At 51.6% G+C, this 18,374-nt stretch overlaps 2 protein-coding genes across 2 annotated transcripts; both read right to left on the reverse strand.

Annotated features, from left to right (window-relative positions):
• Positions 1 to 881: 881 nt before the first annotated feature.
• On the reverse strand, positions 882 to 13,580 carry CUL7 (cullin 7; the record flags this gene model as incomplete). Its single annotated transcript, XM_080916811.1, has 25 exons — positions 882 to 1,285; positions 1,501 to 1,706; positions 1,783 to 1,903; positions 2,015 to 2,160; positions 2,913 to 3,213; positions 3,288 to 3,504; positions 3,655 to 3,815; positions 4,785 to 4,967; positions 5,055 to 5,161; positions 5,327 to 5,509; positions 5,750 to 5,883; positions 6,159 to 6,334; positions 6,531 to 6,626; positions 6,917 to 7,022; positions 7,144 to 7,315; positions 7,413 to 7,503; positions 7,715 to 7,942; positions 8,960 to 9,065; positions 9,156 to 9,384; positions 10,334 to 10,574; positions 10,828 to 11,024; positions 11,126 to 11,258; positions 11,843 to 12,313; positions 12,424 to 12,575; positions 13,004 to 13,580. 25 exons carry the CDS (start codon positions 13,578 to 13,580, stop codon positions 962 to 964), a joined length of 5,058 nt encoding a protein of 1,685 aa, XP_080772937.1. The 3' UTR covers positions 882 to 961.
• Positions 13,581 to 14,874: 1,294 nt separating this feature from the next.
• Positions 14,875 to 18,354, reverse strand: MRPL2 (mitochondrial ribosomal protein L2). The gene is made up of 6 exons (XM_080917536.1): positions 18,182 to 18,354; positions 17,075 to 17,243; positions 16,412 to 16,553; positions 16,092 to 16,318; positions 15,740 to 15,813; positions 14,875 to 15,130 (listed from the first exon to the last, which is right to left on the reverse strand). Exons 1-6 carry the CDS (start codon positions 18,275 to 18,277, stop codon positions 14,918 to 14,920), a joined length of 921 nt encoding a protein of 306 aa, XP_080773662.1. The 5' UTR covers positions 18,278 to 18,354; the 3' UTR covers positions 14,875 to 14,917.
• Positions 18,355 to 18,374: the final 20 nt, after the last annotated feature.

Here is an 18,374-nt window from a genome sequence, read left to right on the forward strand (position 1 = left end):
CCTCCTTTGCCCCTCTACTCCAGGTCTATTCTGGGTGGCATCCAGCTCCTTCAGTTTGGCCTTTGTGCCCTTCTTCACCACCCGACTCCTGTTTGCCCTCTTCCCATCACTGATGAACTTCAGGGACCAAGACTTTGCTTCCCTCCTGTACCCCTGCTGAAACAAGAGTGCTCCTGGCACTGGGTTTTCTAGGCTGCTCTACCATGGTTCATGTGTAGCCAATCCTGCCAGCACAGCCTCACCCAAGCAGCAGGCCTGCCTGAGGCTAGCCAGAGGCAGGAACCCAAGGGCAACTTGTGCAGCAATACTTGACTGGAGGGGGAGGCTAAGGGGTGAAGACAGCAATGTGGAACAGCGTTTGGGAGGCAGAGAGAAGCCACAGTTCCTCCCAAGACTGTTCACAGCCCAGGTCCTAAGCCATCAGTGGAAGGTGGTCAGGCTTTGTGTGCTTGTAGAGTCTCTTCCATTGTCACATTTACTCAGGATAGGCCCCAGTGAGGGCAGTTAGCGTCGGAAGTGGCTAAAACAGACAGGGACTGACTAGTCACTTCTTAGTCACTCCTCTCCAGCTCTATAAATGAGGAAAAAGATGCCCTGTTTGATAACCTGCCCAAATTGCGAAGGATATAGCCAAATAGACTTGTGTGTTCACAGTCAGAATCCTAACCACACCCTCCGAGGAGGGACTGGGATGTAGTCTGGCTGGTGAGTCTACTGCCTAGACACCCCTGATATATCCTTTGCTCTGTAATCCACCTTAGACCTTGACAAGATTCCTCATGTGTCAGGAGACTGCTTCCATGCCAAAGACCTCCTTCCCCATCAACTGGGGTGGGGGGTGGTGGTGGCAATCCTATTCACCAATCTCTAGCAGTCCCATCCAGGCCATGGATTCAAATTCCCATGTTTTATTTTCTGTAGAAAGCCCCAGCTTCACCTAACCTGGACCCCACATCCAGGGCTACCGGAAAGTGGAGAAGGTCTTGGTGCCACTGCAGGATGCATAAGGCACGCCCCGGGATCGAATCTGCAGGGTGTGGAAGGTGAGAGGTGGATTGGGGCCCGATGAGCCAGGGTTCAGAGACTCTGTCTGGGGCTCCATCACAGTTATAGGGACTGCATAGAACAGCATCTGTGGGCGGTCTTCATGGCGTCTCAGTGTGCCCTTAACCAGGAGATGCAGGATGCAGGAGAGGACGTCAGAGCTCCTGCACGCTGCTCCCCTGCCAAGGCTGTTGACCAGACTCCTAGGAGGACATGGGCCTTTCTCCCAAGCTTCTAGCACCTGATACCAAAATAAGAAGGAAACAACAGGTCAAAACTACTGTGATTACCAATGTCTGTCCTCTGTGCTAGCCACACACTCTGGGACTGGAAGTCCCTAGCACAGCAAGTAAGGCCCAACCACATGTGTCACACACCAAGAGGCTACATAGCTTCAAATATGAGCCTACCACCACCTATAGGCATCACCCCCGTGGCCTTGCCCACCGTGCCTACCAGATAGACGAGCTGGTCAATGTGCAAGCCTTCATCCCTATGAGCCTTGAGAATTCGGACAACAAGGCAATTTAGAAGGTTCCTTCTCTTCTCCAAGTTCCGGCCCTCTTCATCCTCAGCTTTCAGGTATGTCTGAGGTGGGATTAACCACACATTGCCCCTCCTCGGCCTGGGTTCCTCACTGTCGTCTCGAATCTTGAGCACTCCTGAAATGAACATTGGTCACTTGCCCGGAGAAGCTGGTCCCTGGCTCAGCAGTCTACTTTGGCTCTGAGTGCATACCTCCGCTTTTCTGCTCCTGAAGGTCTAAGGGGCCTCTTGACGAGGTGAGAGGCCCGATTGCCTTGTTAAGCACATCTGGAGGGAGCTCTGAGAGAGCCTGCAGGCTCTCAACAGACACCGCCTTAGGAGAGATACAAAGCTTTAAGGTCCTCCTCGGGAGGTCCTCCCTGGGGTGAGCTGGGGAGGACAGAGGCAAGAGACATGACAAAGAGAATATAAAGGGACAGGCCACCTTTAGGTTGTTGAGGTGCAGCAGCACCCACATCTGTACTGTGGACACGTGTAGAAGCTGGTCGCCAAACTGCACTTCTGCCCGGCCCTGCCACGTCCACTGCAGTCGCTTCGGTGGCCCTGTCTCTACGTTGGAGTGGCTCAGACCTGGAGAATAGAGCCAGGTGAGGGGGTGGGAGAAAAGGGACGAGGCATGCTTTGCTGCCTTGCTGGTCTCTGCAGTGTACAGCGCCAGGCAGGCCTTCCAGGCATGGTGGCTTCTGGTCTCAGCTTCCCTAAAAAGCCTTGGGTGCTAAGGAGTCAGGCTGTCTGTGCCAAGCAGGAGTTATGCCCTGAGTTGTCATTGCCTTCCTGCCTCCCTGAGGACTCCTGAGGGGGCTCTGCTCTTCACCTGTGCTTGTTGCCCAGTCTGGAATCCGATGTCCAGTGAATACCCTTGAGACTAATCAGGAAGGAGTCTGACACCCACTCTTTCTGTTTTCTGAGAGGATCTCTCTATGTAGCTCTGGCTAACCTACATTTCACTATGCAGACCAGGGTAGACTCAAAACTCTTTAAAGGTCCAATTGACTGCCTCTGGAATTCACCATGCATGGCCACACACCCACCCCAAAACTCTTACAGCCTCTCTTAGAAGAAGTCTCCAAATCCTAGGAGATTCCTGGGGTCTGAACTCCAACAGCAGCCCCAGTTCCAGCTAAAACGTAAAGCTCCTCCCTTTTCCCACACAGCCATTCTGTCCCCTGAAGGGAATCCTACCTCCTGTACATCCTGAACAAGGGCAGACTGAGATGCCATGTTTGTAGTCATCCAGGTGTCTAACCTCAGCATCTACCCCAACTTCAGGTCCCTTTCCTAGTAACCTACCCTGCCCCCGAGCCCTCATCCCAGATGCTTACTCTTGTTGTAGAAGAAGTTGGAGTAGTGGTTTATGGTCCCCCTCAGGTACGAGGGCAGGCAGGTTGCAGGGTTGAGCATATGGCAGACAGAGGCGACAGGCCAGAAGCGTGGAGTCACGACAAGCACACACACATCTGGCATTGTTCCTTCATAATAGCGCTCCTCCTCCTCCTCCTCCTCCTCTCCCTCCCCTTCCTCCTCTCCCTCCTCTTTCTTCCCTTCCTCCTCCTCCTCCGCCATAACCACAGCTGCTGTCTTCCCAGCGGCTTCTTCCTTCTTGCTCTTGTGCTCCTGGGCCACCTGGAAGGGAGCCAAGGTCACAGATGCTGCATGCCTCCTACTTGCTCCCTGCTCGTCCTTTTGCTGGAACCCACCTGAATCTTCTTTTCCTTGTCTTCCAGCTTCAGGAGCTCCTGATCGAGCTGCTGGAGCTGGTAAACACGGAACTGGCGCTGCAGCTCCTCTGAGATGTTCAGGCTCTGCAGCATCAGCTGGGGGAGGCGACTGGGGAAGCAGGGACCGATCTGTTCCAGCACGGCCCCCTCCAGCCAGCTCGAGCCCACGCTCAGGAGACGCTCAGCCATGTAGTGCCTGCAGCACACACAGCCAGCCCAGGTCTCACTCTCGCCTGCCTGGATCTGACACAGGCCATATGAGCTGGCCCTGTCCCCAAAACAGCCAGCCTGCACGCCTTCCCCATGCCCTACTCAATAGAGGCAGGAAGATCAGATCTAAACTCACTGGTAGTAAAGCTCAAAGGTGGTGGCTATCTCCAGGGGAGAAAAGATCAGGACAGACTCCAGGCATCGCTGCAACTGTGCCAGCATCTCCATTCCCCGGGCGCCACCCATCCTACTGCCTTGGATCCTCTGGTCAATGTGCCGAGCAAACTGTTCGCTCACCTGCGTGAAGAGTATAAGGAAACCATGGGTGAGTGAGCCAGTGAACAGAACGGAGAAGGGTGGGAAAAGCAGGTATGGACGACGGCCACCTTCGTCATCCTCCACCACCCTCTGGGGAAGGAATCAGGACTAAGAACAGCTACAGCCGCAGCCTGACAGACACATTAACAGTTGTGAAGATGAGCAGTATTAACAACCGAAAAATTAGTCACCGCCCCCGCCAAACTCTGTCTACATATCAAATAACTCAAAAATGAAGAAATCAACTAGGCATGGTGGCACACATCTATGGAAGATGGAGGCAGAAGGATCAGGAATTAGGGCGGGGTGGGAAGTATTGCTACAGCCCTGGGTTCAATCCCTACTACCACATAAACAGATAATAAATGGTACAGCACATGCCTGAAAGGCCAGTGCTCAGGAAATAGAGGCAGGGGAATCAGAAGTTCAGAGTCATTTTTGGGCTACATAGTGAGTTTAAGACTAGCCTGGGATATGTGAGACCCTGCCTTTGAAAGAAGCTGGGCATGGTAACTCAAACCTTTAATTCCAGCATTTGGGAAACATAGGCAGGTAGACAAGAGGCCAGCCAGAGATACATGTTGAGACTATCTACCTATCATCTATCTATTCATTCATCTACCATCTATTTATTCATTCATTTGTCTACTTATCCATCTACCATCCATTCATTCATCATCTACCTATCATCTATTCTTCCATCTACCATCTATTCATTCATTCATCCATCTACCATCTATTAATTCATCTATCTACTTATCTATTCATCTACCATCTATTCATACATTCACCTGTCTGCCTATCCATCCATCCATCCAACCAGTACATGTAACGATTTTTCCCCCTAGTTTCCAATATATGGTCATATTTAAAGGACCTGCTCATCACAGAATCGAGACTGAGGTGGTCTACTTTGGGAAGGCAGGGGAGATATGGGAAGGAACTTACATGGGCAGCCCTCAGGAAAGGGAGCCTCAGGAAGGCATCGGCGCAGCCATTCCGCATCGCTAGCAAGAAGGCAGCCCTTGGGCCAAACAGCTCAGAGCTCGACTTCTGCAGGATATAATAGCGCTCGCAGTAGCGGGGTACAAAATCATCGTCTTTCCAGGACGAGTTCAGAAACTTGTTCACCTGAGAGGAAGGGAGGGAGCATGAAGAGGCAGCCAATGTGCTGCAGCTACAGAGTCCCACCCCATCTCCACACCCATTGCTGCTCACCTGCTCCTCTACCACAAACCGCCAGCAACGGGTCAGGTTCTTCATGATGCTGCTTGGAAGGCCACGGGTGGCCACGGAGCTCCAGTCGTGGCTTTTATTTCTGCCTCCTGTGGAGAGAAGAGTGTCAGAGGCGAGCCTTGAAGGACTTTCCCAGCATGCTGTGATGTCCCTGGATAGGGTAGCAAACAGATGGAGAGACTGGACATGTGGGCATGGGAGTGTGGGGAGCTCATGAGCAGAGTAGAGCTTCTGTCGGAGTCCCCTGTACTCACTGGGTTTGGTGAAGGCCACCACTGGAGGTGTTGCCTCACAGGGCTCCACGTGGACCAGGAGGTGGGTGAGGCGGCGAACCCGTGAGGAGAAAGCTGCGGCTCGGCTCTGGGGATTGTAGGCGGCCTCCCTGCACTCCAGGTACTGATCCAGCAGCCAGCCCAGGGAGCTGCTGCTGTCCTCATCTGGGGGTTGACAATGACAAACCTAAGGATAGCTGGTCTCTGGGGAAAGTAGAGAGGTTGAGCCCACCAAGGGACAGCAGAAGACCAACCACACAAAATGACGCGGGGAGAGGAGCAGTTCGGCCCGGAAGACGTGGGGATGGAGGTGACAAACACACGCTTGTCTAAAAGGCAAAGAGCAGAATCCAGGCATTTCTAGTTCACGAACACTGAGGAGCAGGGTCAGGAGTGGGTGGTTACCGGGAGAGGTGATGTTCTGAACCAGGGGGCCGACCAGCGCCTCCCAGCAGGTCTTGTTCAGTGCTTGGGCAGCCTCGGAATCAGGGAGGAAGCGTTCTGCAAAATTCTGCTCCTGGCGCAGAGCCCCATTTAGTCTGGGGAGGAGAAGGTCGAGTTCGAGTTCAGGCCCTAAGGCCCCCATTACTCAGCCAGCACCCAGGGCAGTATTTCAGAAGAGCCCGGGACTAGCAGGAAGCTTCACTCCTGCCCTCAGAGAAATCTCTATCTTAACATCATCCCCACACCTCAGAATGCTTTGACCTTTCCCCAAGCCCTAGAACAGACCAGTCTCCTGGCCTCCTAAGGACCCACCCATAGTTTATTTACCAAACCTGACCTTCCACACAAACACATGCAAGCTCTTACACACCTAGAACTCAGGTGCAGGAGGCTCCGACGGTCCTCTGCTATGTCCTGGCTCCATGCTTGTGCCCGAACCATGTAGAAGAGGCGTGTGTGCCGGTATAGCTGCTCTCGGAACACTGGCCAGAAGGTGGGCTTGGGGCCCAGGACCTCCAGGCCCCGGATGCGAGTGTTAATGCCACCCTGTTAGAAACGCGATACCTGTAGCTGGTCCCACACACTTCCTTGGCATAAATGTCACCCCTTGAACCACCCCAGACCCCAGCTCAAAATCTAAAGGCATCATCAGACTCAGCTGTCATGGTGATAAGAGACCTGAGTTTTATCCTCCTGTTGGGGGTCTAGAGAGCCACACAAGGAGTCATTCCTCACACCCTACCTGCTGACAGCGCTTTATGCGGATCTGGATGACGGGCCAGAAGCGGGTCAAATTCTCCAGAAGGACCACTCGGTTGGCATGTGGCATCACGTTCACCTGGTGAGGGACAGAGAGGGCTGTGACCTCCTGTGTAGACAGAACTAATAACAGCCACATCAGTTCCAGCCCTCTTGCAAGTCTCTGTGTCCTTCACCCCAGGGATGAATGGGGCTCCTGACAAAGGGGCTTTATGCATCTCCCCTTTCTCCATGCCCAGTGCCATCACATAGGCGCAAAGGGTAATAGACAAGTTTGTGTGTGGCTCGCTGTGTGTAGGGGTTAAGAGTTTAGACTTAGAAGGGAAAAGAGAGCCTACCAGGGGTGGGCCAAGGCATAGGGGTCCCTACCGAGTTGAGTTCTGTTTTAACGGAGCGGATGCTGTCACCCCCGCGTACCACCACCCGGGCTGGCATGTAACTGGAGTCCTCACTGGCCACCAGTAGAGTCAGCTGCCTGGGAGCAGGGAGGAAGAACCAATGGGCACTGGGACCTGTCATGTCCACACTCAAGAGCCCAGGTGACTCTGGCAGGACAAATACAGTGCCATCCATGTGTGCGTGTGGGAGCTCATCACCTGATACGGACTCCCAGGCGCATGTGCAAGGTGATGAAGTGGGAGCCGGCAGTGCCGCTGGACTCCCAGTAGGTCTTGGGGTTGCGGTCCATCAGCCTGCTGGCCCGGTGTGGGTTCGAGGACACCTCTACCCTCTCCCAGCACCTGCTTTTCTTCATTTCTTCACGAGAGCCTGGGGGAGAGTGGGAAGGGGTGAAGGTCACAGCCAGGTGAGTACAGACTGGAAAATGGGTCATGGTAAACTAAACAGATCAGGGACAGACACTAACCCTGGCACAGATATCTGAGAAACACATCAAAGAAAGGGATTTGGATGGGCCGGTGGGTTCGTCTGTGGTCTTCAATCTGGCCCAGGACCATCTGGAGCCGGAAGATGAGAGAAAGGAGGGACAAAGGCTCAAGCAAACACAGATGGAGGGAAGGTCAAACGGTAAGGGCACGAACATCTCCAGGCTTGCTGGAGCCAGCACCCTCCCAACCTCCCACACCCCCAACTCTTCCCCCCTACCCCCAGGATCCATATTCTTAGCTCGCTCAAAACCTCCACTTCCTCCAGCCCTTTCCTCCTGACCTGGATGCAACCGCCCAGGATGTTGGTGGTGAGTTTCCGGTAGAGGTGAGCATGCTTCTCGCACTTGTACACCATATCCCGCAGCTCCTGAGCCAACTCCAGTTTTCCTCGGTGCTTTTCCAGGACCTTGGAGATGGTGTCCCGGGCTCCTAGCTGGTTTAGTATCACCGCATAGTCCCGGCTCGTGGAGGTCAGGCGGTGTAGGAAAAAGATTAGTTCCTGGAGCACCTGAGCAGGGATGTCAATCAAGGGGGCAGTGAAGAAAAGGGCAAGCCTGGGCTACATGGATAGCTGTGGTGATTCATGCCCACTCTGTGCTGGGGATCTGAGCAAGGCAGTATGTGGAAGTAATATAAAAACCAGGTGCGGTTAGAGAAACAAGTTCAAGCCTATGGGAAGAGCCTTCTTATCCCCTGGAGCTCTTAGCCACTGTGTATGTGGGGAACAGGTAGAGAACCCTTAGTTCTTTGAGCTGTGGCTCCCAAGAGCCAGTTGCAAGGTTGGTGCTGAGATGTGTAGACCCTCAGCTCAGACACTTAAGAGGGCTGGAAGGGAACAGAGAAGGCCTGAACTTCTCTGTGGACCCTCAGTAAGTCTAACTTGGAAACCAAAGGCATCAGGTTGAGATACTCATTAACACCATGACCTTTGACCCTTTCTGAGGCTTCCTGTACCCAGGACCTATTATAGAAGAGTCTACTCCCTCGATCCCTCTCTTAAAAGATTTTTAAAAATTTATTTAAATGTTATGTGTACGACTATCTGCCTGCATGTATGTATCACACCATTTGTGCATGTGGCTAGAAGGTGGCATCTAATGCCCTGGAACTGGAGTGACAGATGGTTGTGAACTGTCCTGTGGGTGCTGAGAACTAAGTTTGGGTCCTCTGCAAGGCCAGTGAGGCCCCTCCCCTTCCTCTTGGAGGCCTGGCTGAAAAGAAGCCCAGGGAGCTCAGTTCTATTTGCACAGGGAAGCACAGGACAGACCACAGATTAATACAGTGGGTTAGCAGCAAGAACACTGAGGCACTCAAAATCAGATAAGAGCCAGAACTCTCAAGGACTACCTTGTGCCATTTTGACTTGTGAACTTTATGAATATGCTACCTATTTAAAGAAAATAAAATTTCATTTTAAAAGCAAGAACACAAAGGTCCTGTTGCATCCTCCAAGCCTGTCCCGGGAGTCTGACTCACTGATGTCCTCCCTGCCACCCAGCATCTCCCCAGAGTGGGACAGGGTTACCTCTCGGTCAGTATTGGGGGACCGAAGGCAGGTCATGCAGGCATCCATGGCCTCATGCCAGGGTAGCAACAGCGCCTCAGGGAAGTTCACCAGCTGCATCAAGATTCTAGGGGGAGAGAGAAATGGGACAGCAGAAAGATATCAGGCTGGCGTGAGGTCTTCCTGTACCCAACCCTGCCCCTCACTTCTCCCCCACCTCAGCACAGTCAGGTGCAGGGCCTTGTTACTGGCGGAAGTGTCCAGGCTCCGCATCAGTGTGAGGAAGGGCTGGGGCTCCTCCTGGAGCTGCAGGAGATATGGCTTGACCTTGTTTTCCTGGGGAGCCTCGGAGCTGAGGGCTCGCTCTAGATCCAGAAGGATCTTCCCAGACTGACCCAAGCCCTCCACCAGACGCTGCAGGGCAGGGGGAGATGGGGGATCTTTGGCTGGAAGAACAAGAGTGTGGTAAGAGGAGCTGGAGAGATGACTCAACAGTTAAGAGCACTGGTCTTCCAGAGTTCAATTCCCAGCAACCACATGGTGGCTCACAACCATCTGTAATGGGATCTGATGCCCTCTTCTGGTGCGTCTGAAGACTGCAACAGTGTACTTGTAACATAAAAGAATAAATAAATCAGCAGTACCTGGACCATGCAGCTTGCGACCACCTGCAACTCCAGTGCCAACTATCTGACAGCCTCACTGGCCTACTTAGGTTATCTGCATTTCCACAAACCCATACATGTACATATAATTTAAAACAAAATCTTACAGAAATAATAACTGAACATAGTGGTTCATGCTTGTAATCCCAGGGCTACATGTGGTGGAGTTAGCTAGCAAGAAGCAGGGCAGCAAGAGACCTTGCCAAAAAAGAAAAAGAAGGAAGGAAAGTGCGGAGGATGGGCTTAGAGAGATGATGGATCAATGGATAAGAACACTTGTTCTTCCAGAGGATCCAGGTCCAATTGCCAGCATCCAATGGCCTCTCACAACTATTCAACTCCAGGAGAGCCAACGCCCTCTTCTGGCCTCTGTGGGCACTGCATGCACATAATACACAGACACAACACCCATATGGATAAAATAATTTTCTTGGTGTGGGGACTTGGTAGTTTTGAGACAGGGTTTCTGTGTAGCCCTGACTGTCCTGGAATTTGCTCCATAGAGCAGACTGGCTTCAAACAAAGATATCTATGTGGGCCACCATACTCTGCTAAAATAAAATTAAATAAAAGATAAATGACAGCCACAAAAATGACATCTGTAATTGACCTCGGGTCTAGACATACACACACATCTCAAGATTCTGGGACTGTGGGTAGGGTATTTCTTTCAGACAAGATGGCACACTGTTAGAGGAGGTCTCTCTGCTGCTGTCTGCAGGATACTCACCTTCAGACCCTTCAGGCTTGACCTTGGCTTTGATCGGTAATAAATTATTCTGGGCATCTAGCAGATATGTATTGGCTCGATGCCCAACCAGGACTTTGGGCCCATACTTCCTGTACACATAGCTGTTGGACAGGTCCCTAAGAGCACTGCCATCAAGTTGTCCAGGCAGAGACAGCAGCAGGTCCTGGGCCAACTCAATGGGCACGGTCAGCTCAGGCAGGATTTCATAGTCTAGAACAAGCTATGGGAAGAAAGTCAGCCTTTAGTAGCTGAACAAGCAGATGGAGAGAGGTCCTCTGTGGGTTCAGGGATCTCTCTACACACATCCACCATGTTGAACCTCTTTAGCTGGCAGCCCACCAACACTTGCATCTTTGAACATTCCAGACTTTTCCATTGTGGACCCCTGATGCTGCCTGACTTCTACTTCCCCTCCCGAGCTCTCCAAATGTTCCAGTGCAGATGGGCTGGGGACACTTCTGACTGGTGCCTACCTCTCCCTCCAGGTGATCCTGAAGGAGTCCCACAATACGCTGACGCTCATCCGCATTTAACTTCTTGATGAAAAAGAAGAGTTCCCACCACTCAGCCTGGGTCAGGTGCTCTCTGTCTTCTCTGTCTTCCTCCTCAGGCACCACATAAGGCTCTGCGAAGAGCTGAGTTATGGGCTTCCAGTGCCGGGATGGTGGGGCTGCGAGAAAGGGTGTAGCAACAGCTGAGTCACTGCCTGCCCAGGTGGGGCTCTGCCATCTTCTCTGCTCAGAGCCAACCCCTCCCAGAACTCACACATACCCAGTGCTCCGATGACCAATTGCTCCTCGTACTCAGCATCTTCAACCACATCCTCGATGTCTTCTTCAAAGCCCAAGATCTCAAGCATGTGCCAGTGTACCCAGTAGGTATGGCCTGTTGAATCCCACAACACCTGGAGAATTGGAGGGGGGAAGAAAGAAGGGGAGGAGGACCTGCTATTGACAGCTGAGGTCCAACATTGGGGCTCATAGTCCATAAGGTGGCCACCTCAAATAGCAAAGCTATAGACTACATAGAATGTATGTATATACAATGTATAGAATAATGTGTAAATATGTAATTATATATGTAATATAATATATTTAACAATGTATATACTATACAGACAGCTTCACCTTCCTCTTCAGAAATGGCCTCTACTTCCTTACTCCCCTTATTCTAATTCTGATTTTCCTTTCTTTCAGACGGGGGTCCCAGACTGACCTCAACATTGCTATGTGGCCATGGCTGGCCTTGAACTCCCGATCTTCCTGCCTCTCTCTGCCTTCCAAGCATGGCTACCATGCCTGGATCCTCTCTTTCTTTGATACCATGACTCACTGCTTCCATCTTGGGTCTGAAGCTCCTTTACTCACATATCCCAAGGGCTCCATGAACTTTCATCCGTTGATGCCTTTGTCCCCAGTACAGAACACCCGGGTATGTATGCCTTACCCAGAATAAAATTTCAGTGTCTCCATACCGTGTAGCCCTTACCTGCACAGGGGGCACGCCGTCGTTGCTCTGTCGGAATTGGCCCTCATCCCCAGCAGCGATCTCCTCGTAATTATCCAGCATCCGCACCCGCATGCCGGGCAGTAGCATGTCCCGCACATACAAGGCATAGGTATTGAAACTTGCGAAAGCGTTGCGGGTGCGAAACCGCCTTGACCTCCTGATATGCTGGACACGGGGGCGGAAGGACTCTCTTGACTGAGGCTGCATGGGAGAGGACCTCCTTGGACTGCTTGAGGACCAGTCCCAACGCATGGCCTGCACCAACTCAGAGATCAGAGAACCCATGGCCATACTGAATTCCAGTTCCGGCCGGCCCCTCCCTATATTCAGCTCCTCAGGAATAAAGTTGTTCTGGGCTCCTTGATCCTCTGCACTGCCGTTCAGCCGATCCAGGAGAAAGGTGACATGCAGGTAGCGTTTCACCAGGGAGAAAAGCAGCCGTCCTGGGACCTGTAGGATACACCTTTCACCCTCACCCATCTTGTCTCATCTTCTGCCTGTTTTCCACAGCATCCTCTAGGGCAAACCCATACCCTCCCTATCCCATACTCCCAAGATACCTGTGGCAGCTGAACGCCCTCAAAAGACATCGGGTGTTCTGTGAGAGTAGCCTGGGCAAACAGTGCAAGCAGAGCACAGCGGCTGTCGAAATCCAGGTGTTTTTCAATGGCCTCTTGTTGGCTCAGTGACAGAAGGATCTGGGTCCGGGTCCCTGAAACCCACACCTCCAATCAGAAACATCTCCCAAAGCCCAGCCTTTCAGTCATCTTTCTCCTAGCTTTCCACTCACTACCAATCTTTTGCCAACACTCATTGGGACATATTTTGTTGATTTGCTTCAAGAGCCAAAGTTTACTATCATACACACACACACACACACACACACACACACACACAGACAGACATTCTGCAACAGTCTAAGCTCTTCTTTTGCACAAAAAACTAATGGATTATGTTCTTGCTTATTCAGGCTCCTCCGACCCCCAACAAACATTCCTCCCAACCCTCGCCCCCTCTTTTTTCTTCCAACTTAAAGTAAATGACAACAGAACCATTACGTACTGATGAAGTCAGAAGGTCCTGTCACAGTGTCCTCTGAATCCCTGAGCTGACCCAGACCCTCCCCAAACTGTCCCTCACCAGCATCATGGGAGGACAACGCTTGTATCATCCGGCCTGCGCTCCAGCGGATCTGATAATCAGGATTGCTCAACATGGTCATGATCAAGTCCAGAACTCTGCGGTCTTTGAAGAAGCCAGTGAGGGGTTCAATACTGGCATAGGCACTGAGTACATGGACCGTGTGAAGGAGAGTGGCAGGAGGAACGGCGCCCACACACTCCTCCAGCTGCCGAATCGCCCTCTGAATCAAGGACTTTACGTCGGTTTCCATCTCCCCTAGCACAGATTTGTCAAGGGCCCCAGCCTCTGCAGACTCCTGGGAAGGTACGATGACTCGGCCATCTACCCCCAGCATCTTGTGGCAGTTGGCATAGATCTCATCGTCAGACATCCATAATAGGATATGCTCAGCCTTGCAGTCCACTTGGCTAGAGTCCCCGTCCCCATCATCTCCGCGCCGGAGGATGAGCCAACGGATCTGATACTCAGGATGCCCATTTTGGCCAACCCGTTGGCGGATCAATTCATCCGGATAGGCGTGCAAGCCGGGCCCCAGGGGCACCCTGAACTCCCTGTAGCGGAGCTCCCCCACCATCCTGGCACCTGAGACACACAAGGAAGAGAGAAAAGGCAAGCTAGAGTGAGAGGGAGGTCACAACACAAGGGCATCCAGGAGTTGTAGACGCAAATGCAGCAACAGCTGTTATGTTGGGTGGGGTTAAAGTTGGGCCTGCTTCAGGCCTAGTGAGACCTGGACTGGCCAGAACACTGCGGAGTTTGTTATTTAAGAGCAAAATATTGGAGCCAAAAGGTCTCCAAGACTTGCAGCCTCGAGTGGGTTTGGTTCAGAATGGGGAGGGTAGTAGCATTGAGCAGTGTTGGGTTTACAAATGAACCCCAGAGCCTGTGTCAGATAAAGGTAACTTAGGAAAATGGGTGTGTGGAGGAGGCACAGGAGTATGTTGGAGGAGGATGCAATCTCTAAATTGAAGCACTGGGTTGTGAGGCCCAAAGGAAAGGGCACAGAAATGACCATCAGGAAAGCATGACAGGCTGGGAAAGGGAGAAGGAATGGAGATATCCATAACCAGAGCCGCGAGGCCGGGGGAAGGGTGGGGTGTATCAGGGGTCCGATGGCTAAGCAGCGTGAGGCTTCGTGGATGGGAATCAAGAACTGAGAAGGAAGAACGGGCGTGGTGGGATAGGATGGGAAGGTAGGCCCAATAAAGGAGAGTCCCGAAGCATGGTGGGGAAGGGGACGAGAGGCTCCGTGGGCGATCGGAAGCCCAGAATAGGGGCAGGGGCCGCAGCGGGGCTCTGGCCACCTCAGAAGTCCGCCGGGATCCTGGCGCGAGGCCTGTCCTTTGCAGAGCTAGGGACGCACGGAAGACGATGGCGGCTGCGGCGCTGACGGCGAGTGTTTGGGCCCCGCCTGGGCCCCCTGAAGGGGTCCAGGCGCAGAAGAGGGGGCGTGCCCGTGCAGGAGACGGGCGGGCAGAGGGCGTGGCCAGCAAGGATTTCACTGCGCGCGCCGCCGCACTGCCTGCTGCAGGGTGGAGCCTAGTCCTGGCTGGGGCTCCGCCGCTAGTCCCAGCCACCGCTGGCTTCCGCCACATTCAGCGGAAAGCTGGAGGCCGGGGACTATCAGCGGGCGGAGTAGCAAGAGCCACCTGGACGACGCAGCCCTCCAGTTCCGCACCGCCCTTTCCTCTTCCTCTTAGTCCTCCTTCCTGCAGCCGGAAGTGCCATCCCATTTCCCAAAGCCAGAACTGGAAAAGACCTTGAGGTCATTTCTACCACCTCCCCATCCGTCTTTTTCATTTTCTTCCCTCTATCCTTGATTTCTTCTGGTTTAGTCTGTACCACGCCCTCCAAAAGTGAAAAGGTAGTAATAGATAAAAACAAGGGACATTTTATTAGAGTCCGGGGGAATCAGCTTTGGGCAGCAGCGGAGGGCAACTTCACATAACTCTTCATGGGTGGCAGTGGCCGAATCTTTCGGCCGGCCCAGCCTCCCTTGCGTTGCCATAGCCCACTGTTAGGCCTCTTGCCCAGCCAGCGGTTCCGTCCTGCCTTGCCGATGACCCGCTGGTTATGATTAACGTTGGAAACCCGGCCTACAGTTGCAATGCACGACTCCAGCACCTGACAAGAGAAGCAGACAAGAACGCACCGGTGGGAGTAAGAGGCAGTGTTGAGAACATGACTCTGGGTGGCTTCTTACAGACTCAGTGAGGGACCAGAGAAGGGAGAAACACAAAACATTAGAATGTAAATGTGGGTTTGACAGAATGAATGAAAAGTTAAGAGAAAAAGACCCCTCCAAAACTACTTTTGTTTTTGTGGTTTTCTTTTGGAGTCAGGGTTTGGGAAGGTATGTAGGTGCTGTTCTGGCACTGCCCCAAAACACCCCTGCCTCTGGCTCTTTCGAGATGGAATTAAAAGCTAGTTCCAACCTGATGGTTCAACCCATGCCTATCTTTTCCTTGTTTTCTGAAAAAGCCTAGGTGGCTTGCTTCTTTTGCCTCAGTGTCTGGAATGCTGGGATTATGGACATGTACCGCCATGCTCAGCTGGGAAAAGGCATTTTGACTCTATTAAAGTACCAAACTGATATGGCATGCTTAGTCAGGTAGTAAAGAACAGAGCAGACACAGATGGAAGCAGTGCCTGGAATCATACACTTGGGAGATGGTGAGGTACATTCCAAAAATTGCTTCTCTGCTGACCCCTCCCATTTGTGCCCACACACACCTGCATTTGCCTCTTAGAGGGCAGCTGGATAATGGCTGTGCCATTCACCTTCCGGAGCAGCACACCGCATGTCCCTGGGGAAGGGAGAAACAGCTTTGCCACCCTCCACAAATCAGAGGGAAGTTTCCATGGGGATCTTAGGCCACATGCTACCCTTACTTTGCCCTTAAGGGACACACGAAACACCAAAGACCATACACTATGATTTAGGTTAAAACAAAGCACATATTCATCCTCTTTCTGTTTGTTTCTGTCCTTGGAACAGATGTGGGCCTAAAGGGTTCACAGGATAGTTCACAGGTACCCCTTGGTCATCCCAATTGTGGGATGTGGGTAGCTTTTGTGCCCATACCTGCAGCTCGGATATACTGGGCTCCTCGGCCAGGCTCACTTTCTACATTGTTGATGAGGGTCCCGACAGGCAATGCCCCAAGTGGATGTGCATCTCCTTCCTGAGCAGCCACTGCCATTCTGCCTATGTGGTTAGAGTTCAGGATTCTATCTCCTGCCTTCATGTTTTCTGTGGCAATGATCCAGCGTTTGCGGCTGCCCCCAGCAACCAGAGCAATGTCTGCAGACCTGTTCAGGATGATGGACAAAGCCCACATTTTCTGAGAAGCTACAAAACAACAATTCCGACCACACCATCATCATTTCCCATCCCAAACTTGCCTACAAGGATCATATCGGACAACCACAACCTTCTCCTCAAAGGGTCCTGGTGCCGTTTCCTTCTCTGGCCGGAACCGTAGGAAGTCAATCATTCGGTAATTCTGCTTGTGGCCCCCACCGATACCATGCACCCGGATGCGGCCTAGAGTCAAGACAGTTCAGGGACGTGATTCAGGTTAGAATAGCTCTCAGTCTAGACTGGACAGTAGTACCCCCTCAATATTATACCACAAACAGAAAAATGACAGGGTGGGTGTTGCTCAGTGGTAGAGCTACCCTATAAACACCGAGGTCCCAGGTTTGAGCAGCAGCATGTGGGTGTGTGGAGGTCACCACATCCTTGCATAAACAGTGGGGCAACACTTACATGGCTCAATAAAAGTATGATTGCTAAAGTTACATGAAACAAGGTTTTCAAATTATTGAATCCAGTAAGCTTACTGGGAAGGATAGAAATCAGACTCACATAATTTAAACCATTAGGAATTTTGGGCACTTGTACTGAGCTGGTTCGGTTCCTCTGTGGTCTGTTCTTAGCTTCAATAATGACCCCCACATAGCAAGACCCACCTCAATGACATCTTACAAGCTGTCGTGCACTTCTATGGACACCCAGGACCCTAATGCAGTTTCCTCCTGAATGCTGCAGGTCCTTTCTCCCACCTGTATGGTCTCGACCCCCAGACTTCCTCATCTTCACCGGTCTAACTGTGTACTTGGTACGACTCTTCCAGGACACAAACTTGGCACTTCGGTCCACAGATGTATGCACTGGGCGGTAAGAGGGCAACACCAAGGCAGAGGGCAGCTGAGGGAGGACATTGCTCTGTATCTAGGGATTAAAAAAAAAAAAATCTCTTTCAAAGAACCAAGGGAGAAAGCGCACAGACCAAATTTAGCTTGAAGGCTACTGCCCCCAAATCTCCAACCTTCACAAATACCATCATAACGTGTTTATCCAATTACTTGGTAATCATTTGGTAAATCTCTGAAATACTCTTCAAGGAGATGTTCTGCCTTTCATCATCCTCCAATTGGTTTCGAATTCTTGTCCAGAAACCTTTCCTTCCCTGAAGAATTCACTTCTCCAGAGCTGGTAAATTCTACACCATACACCAGCAGCAGCGGTGCTTTTTGCCCACTGTACGTTTTCAGGAATGCTCCACTATGAATAAAAATAATTACTTGGCTTTTCTACTTGCTGTAGACCCAGTGTTTAGTTTAGTTTGGAATATCTAATATATTTTTGCTAAATTCTGTCATGCTCATCCTGAGAAATGCAGAGAAGCAAGGTCAATAATTTCTTTTTTCTGTGATATACATCAGCCGCAACACACCCATACATTAAAATGGTTAAGAGTACTGGTTCTGGGGTGAGGCATGTAGGTCATAAGCAAGGGTCTAGGTTTAATTTACAGGACGACAGCAAAAACATAAACAAGCTCTGAAGTCAGTCTGTCTAGCCCCAGAAGGTGTAAGACTTAGGCCGTTGACCAGTGTTCTCATCTGCAAAATGTGCAAAAGAACTTTCAGGAGTTCGTTTAATTCAGTCTTCTATTCTGCCTGTTTTACGGTTGGTACCTTAATGTTACTATTACAACCTGTTTAGTAAAGATTTGCAAAAGTACTTGGAAAGAAAAAAGAACTCCAGCATCTCGTGTGACGAATGGAGTTCTCTGAGAGAGCAGCATTTACAAAGAGCAAAGGATGATACGGGATCACTGGCACCCCAGGCGGAAAGAATCCAATTTTCCCAGGTAAGCGGATTACCTGGCCAGCAGGGAGCAGAGTCGGAACCCGGGCGGTAATGACCGGGGATGCCAGTCTCAAAGAGCGCAGAGCACTCGTCAACGCACACAGAGCCATGGAATGGTCAGACTCCTCCGTACCGTACTCGCTTTTGCCTTTTTCCAGAGCCTGGTGCTCTTGAATGACGCTTCATTTACGGCACCGTCGCTTTCCA

This window comes from Micromys minutus (genome assembly GCF_963924665.1).
Source record: "Micromys minutus genome assembly, chromosome: 5".
In the NCBI taxonomy this organism is placed as follows: domain Eukaryota; kingdom Metazoa; phylum Chordata; class Mammalia; order Rodentia; family Muridae; genus Micromys; species Micromys minutus.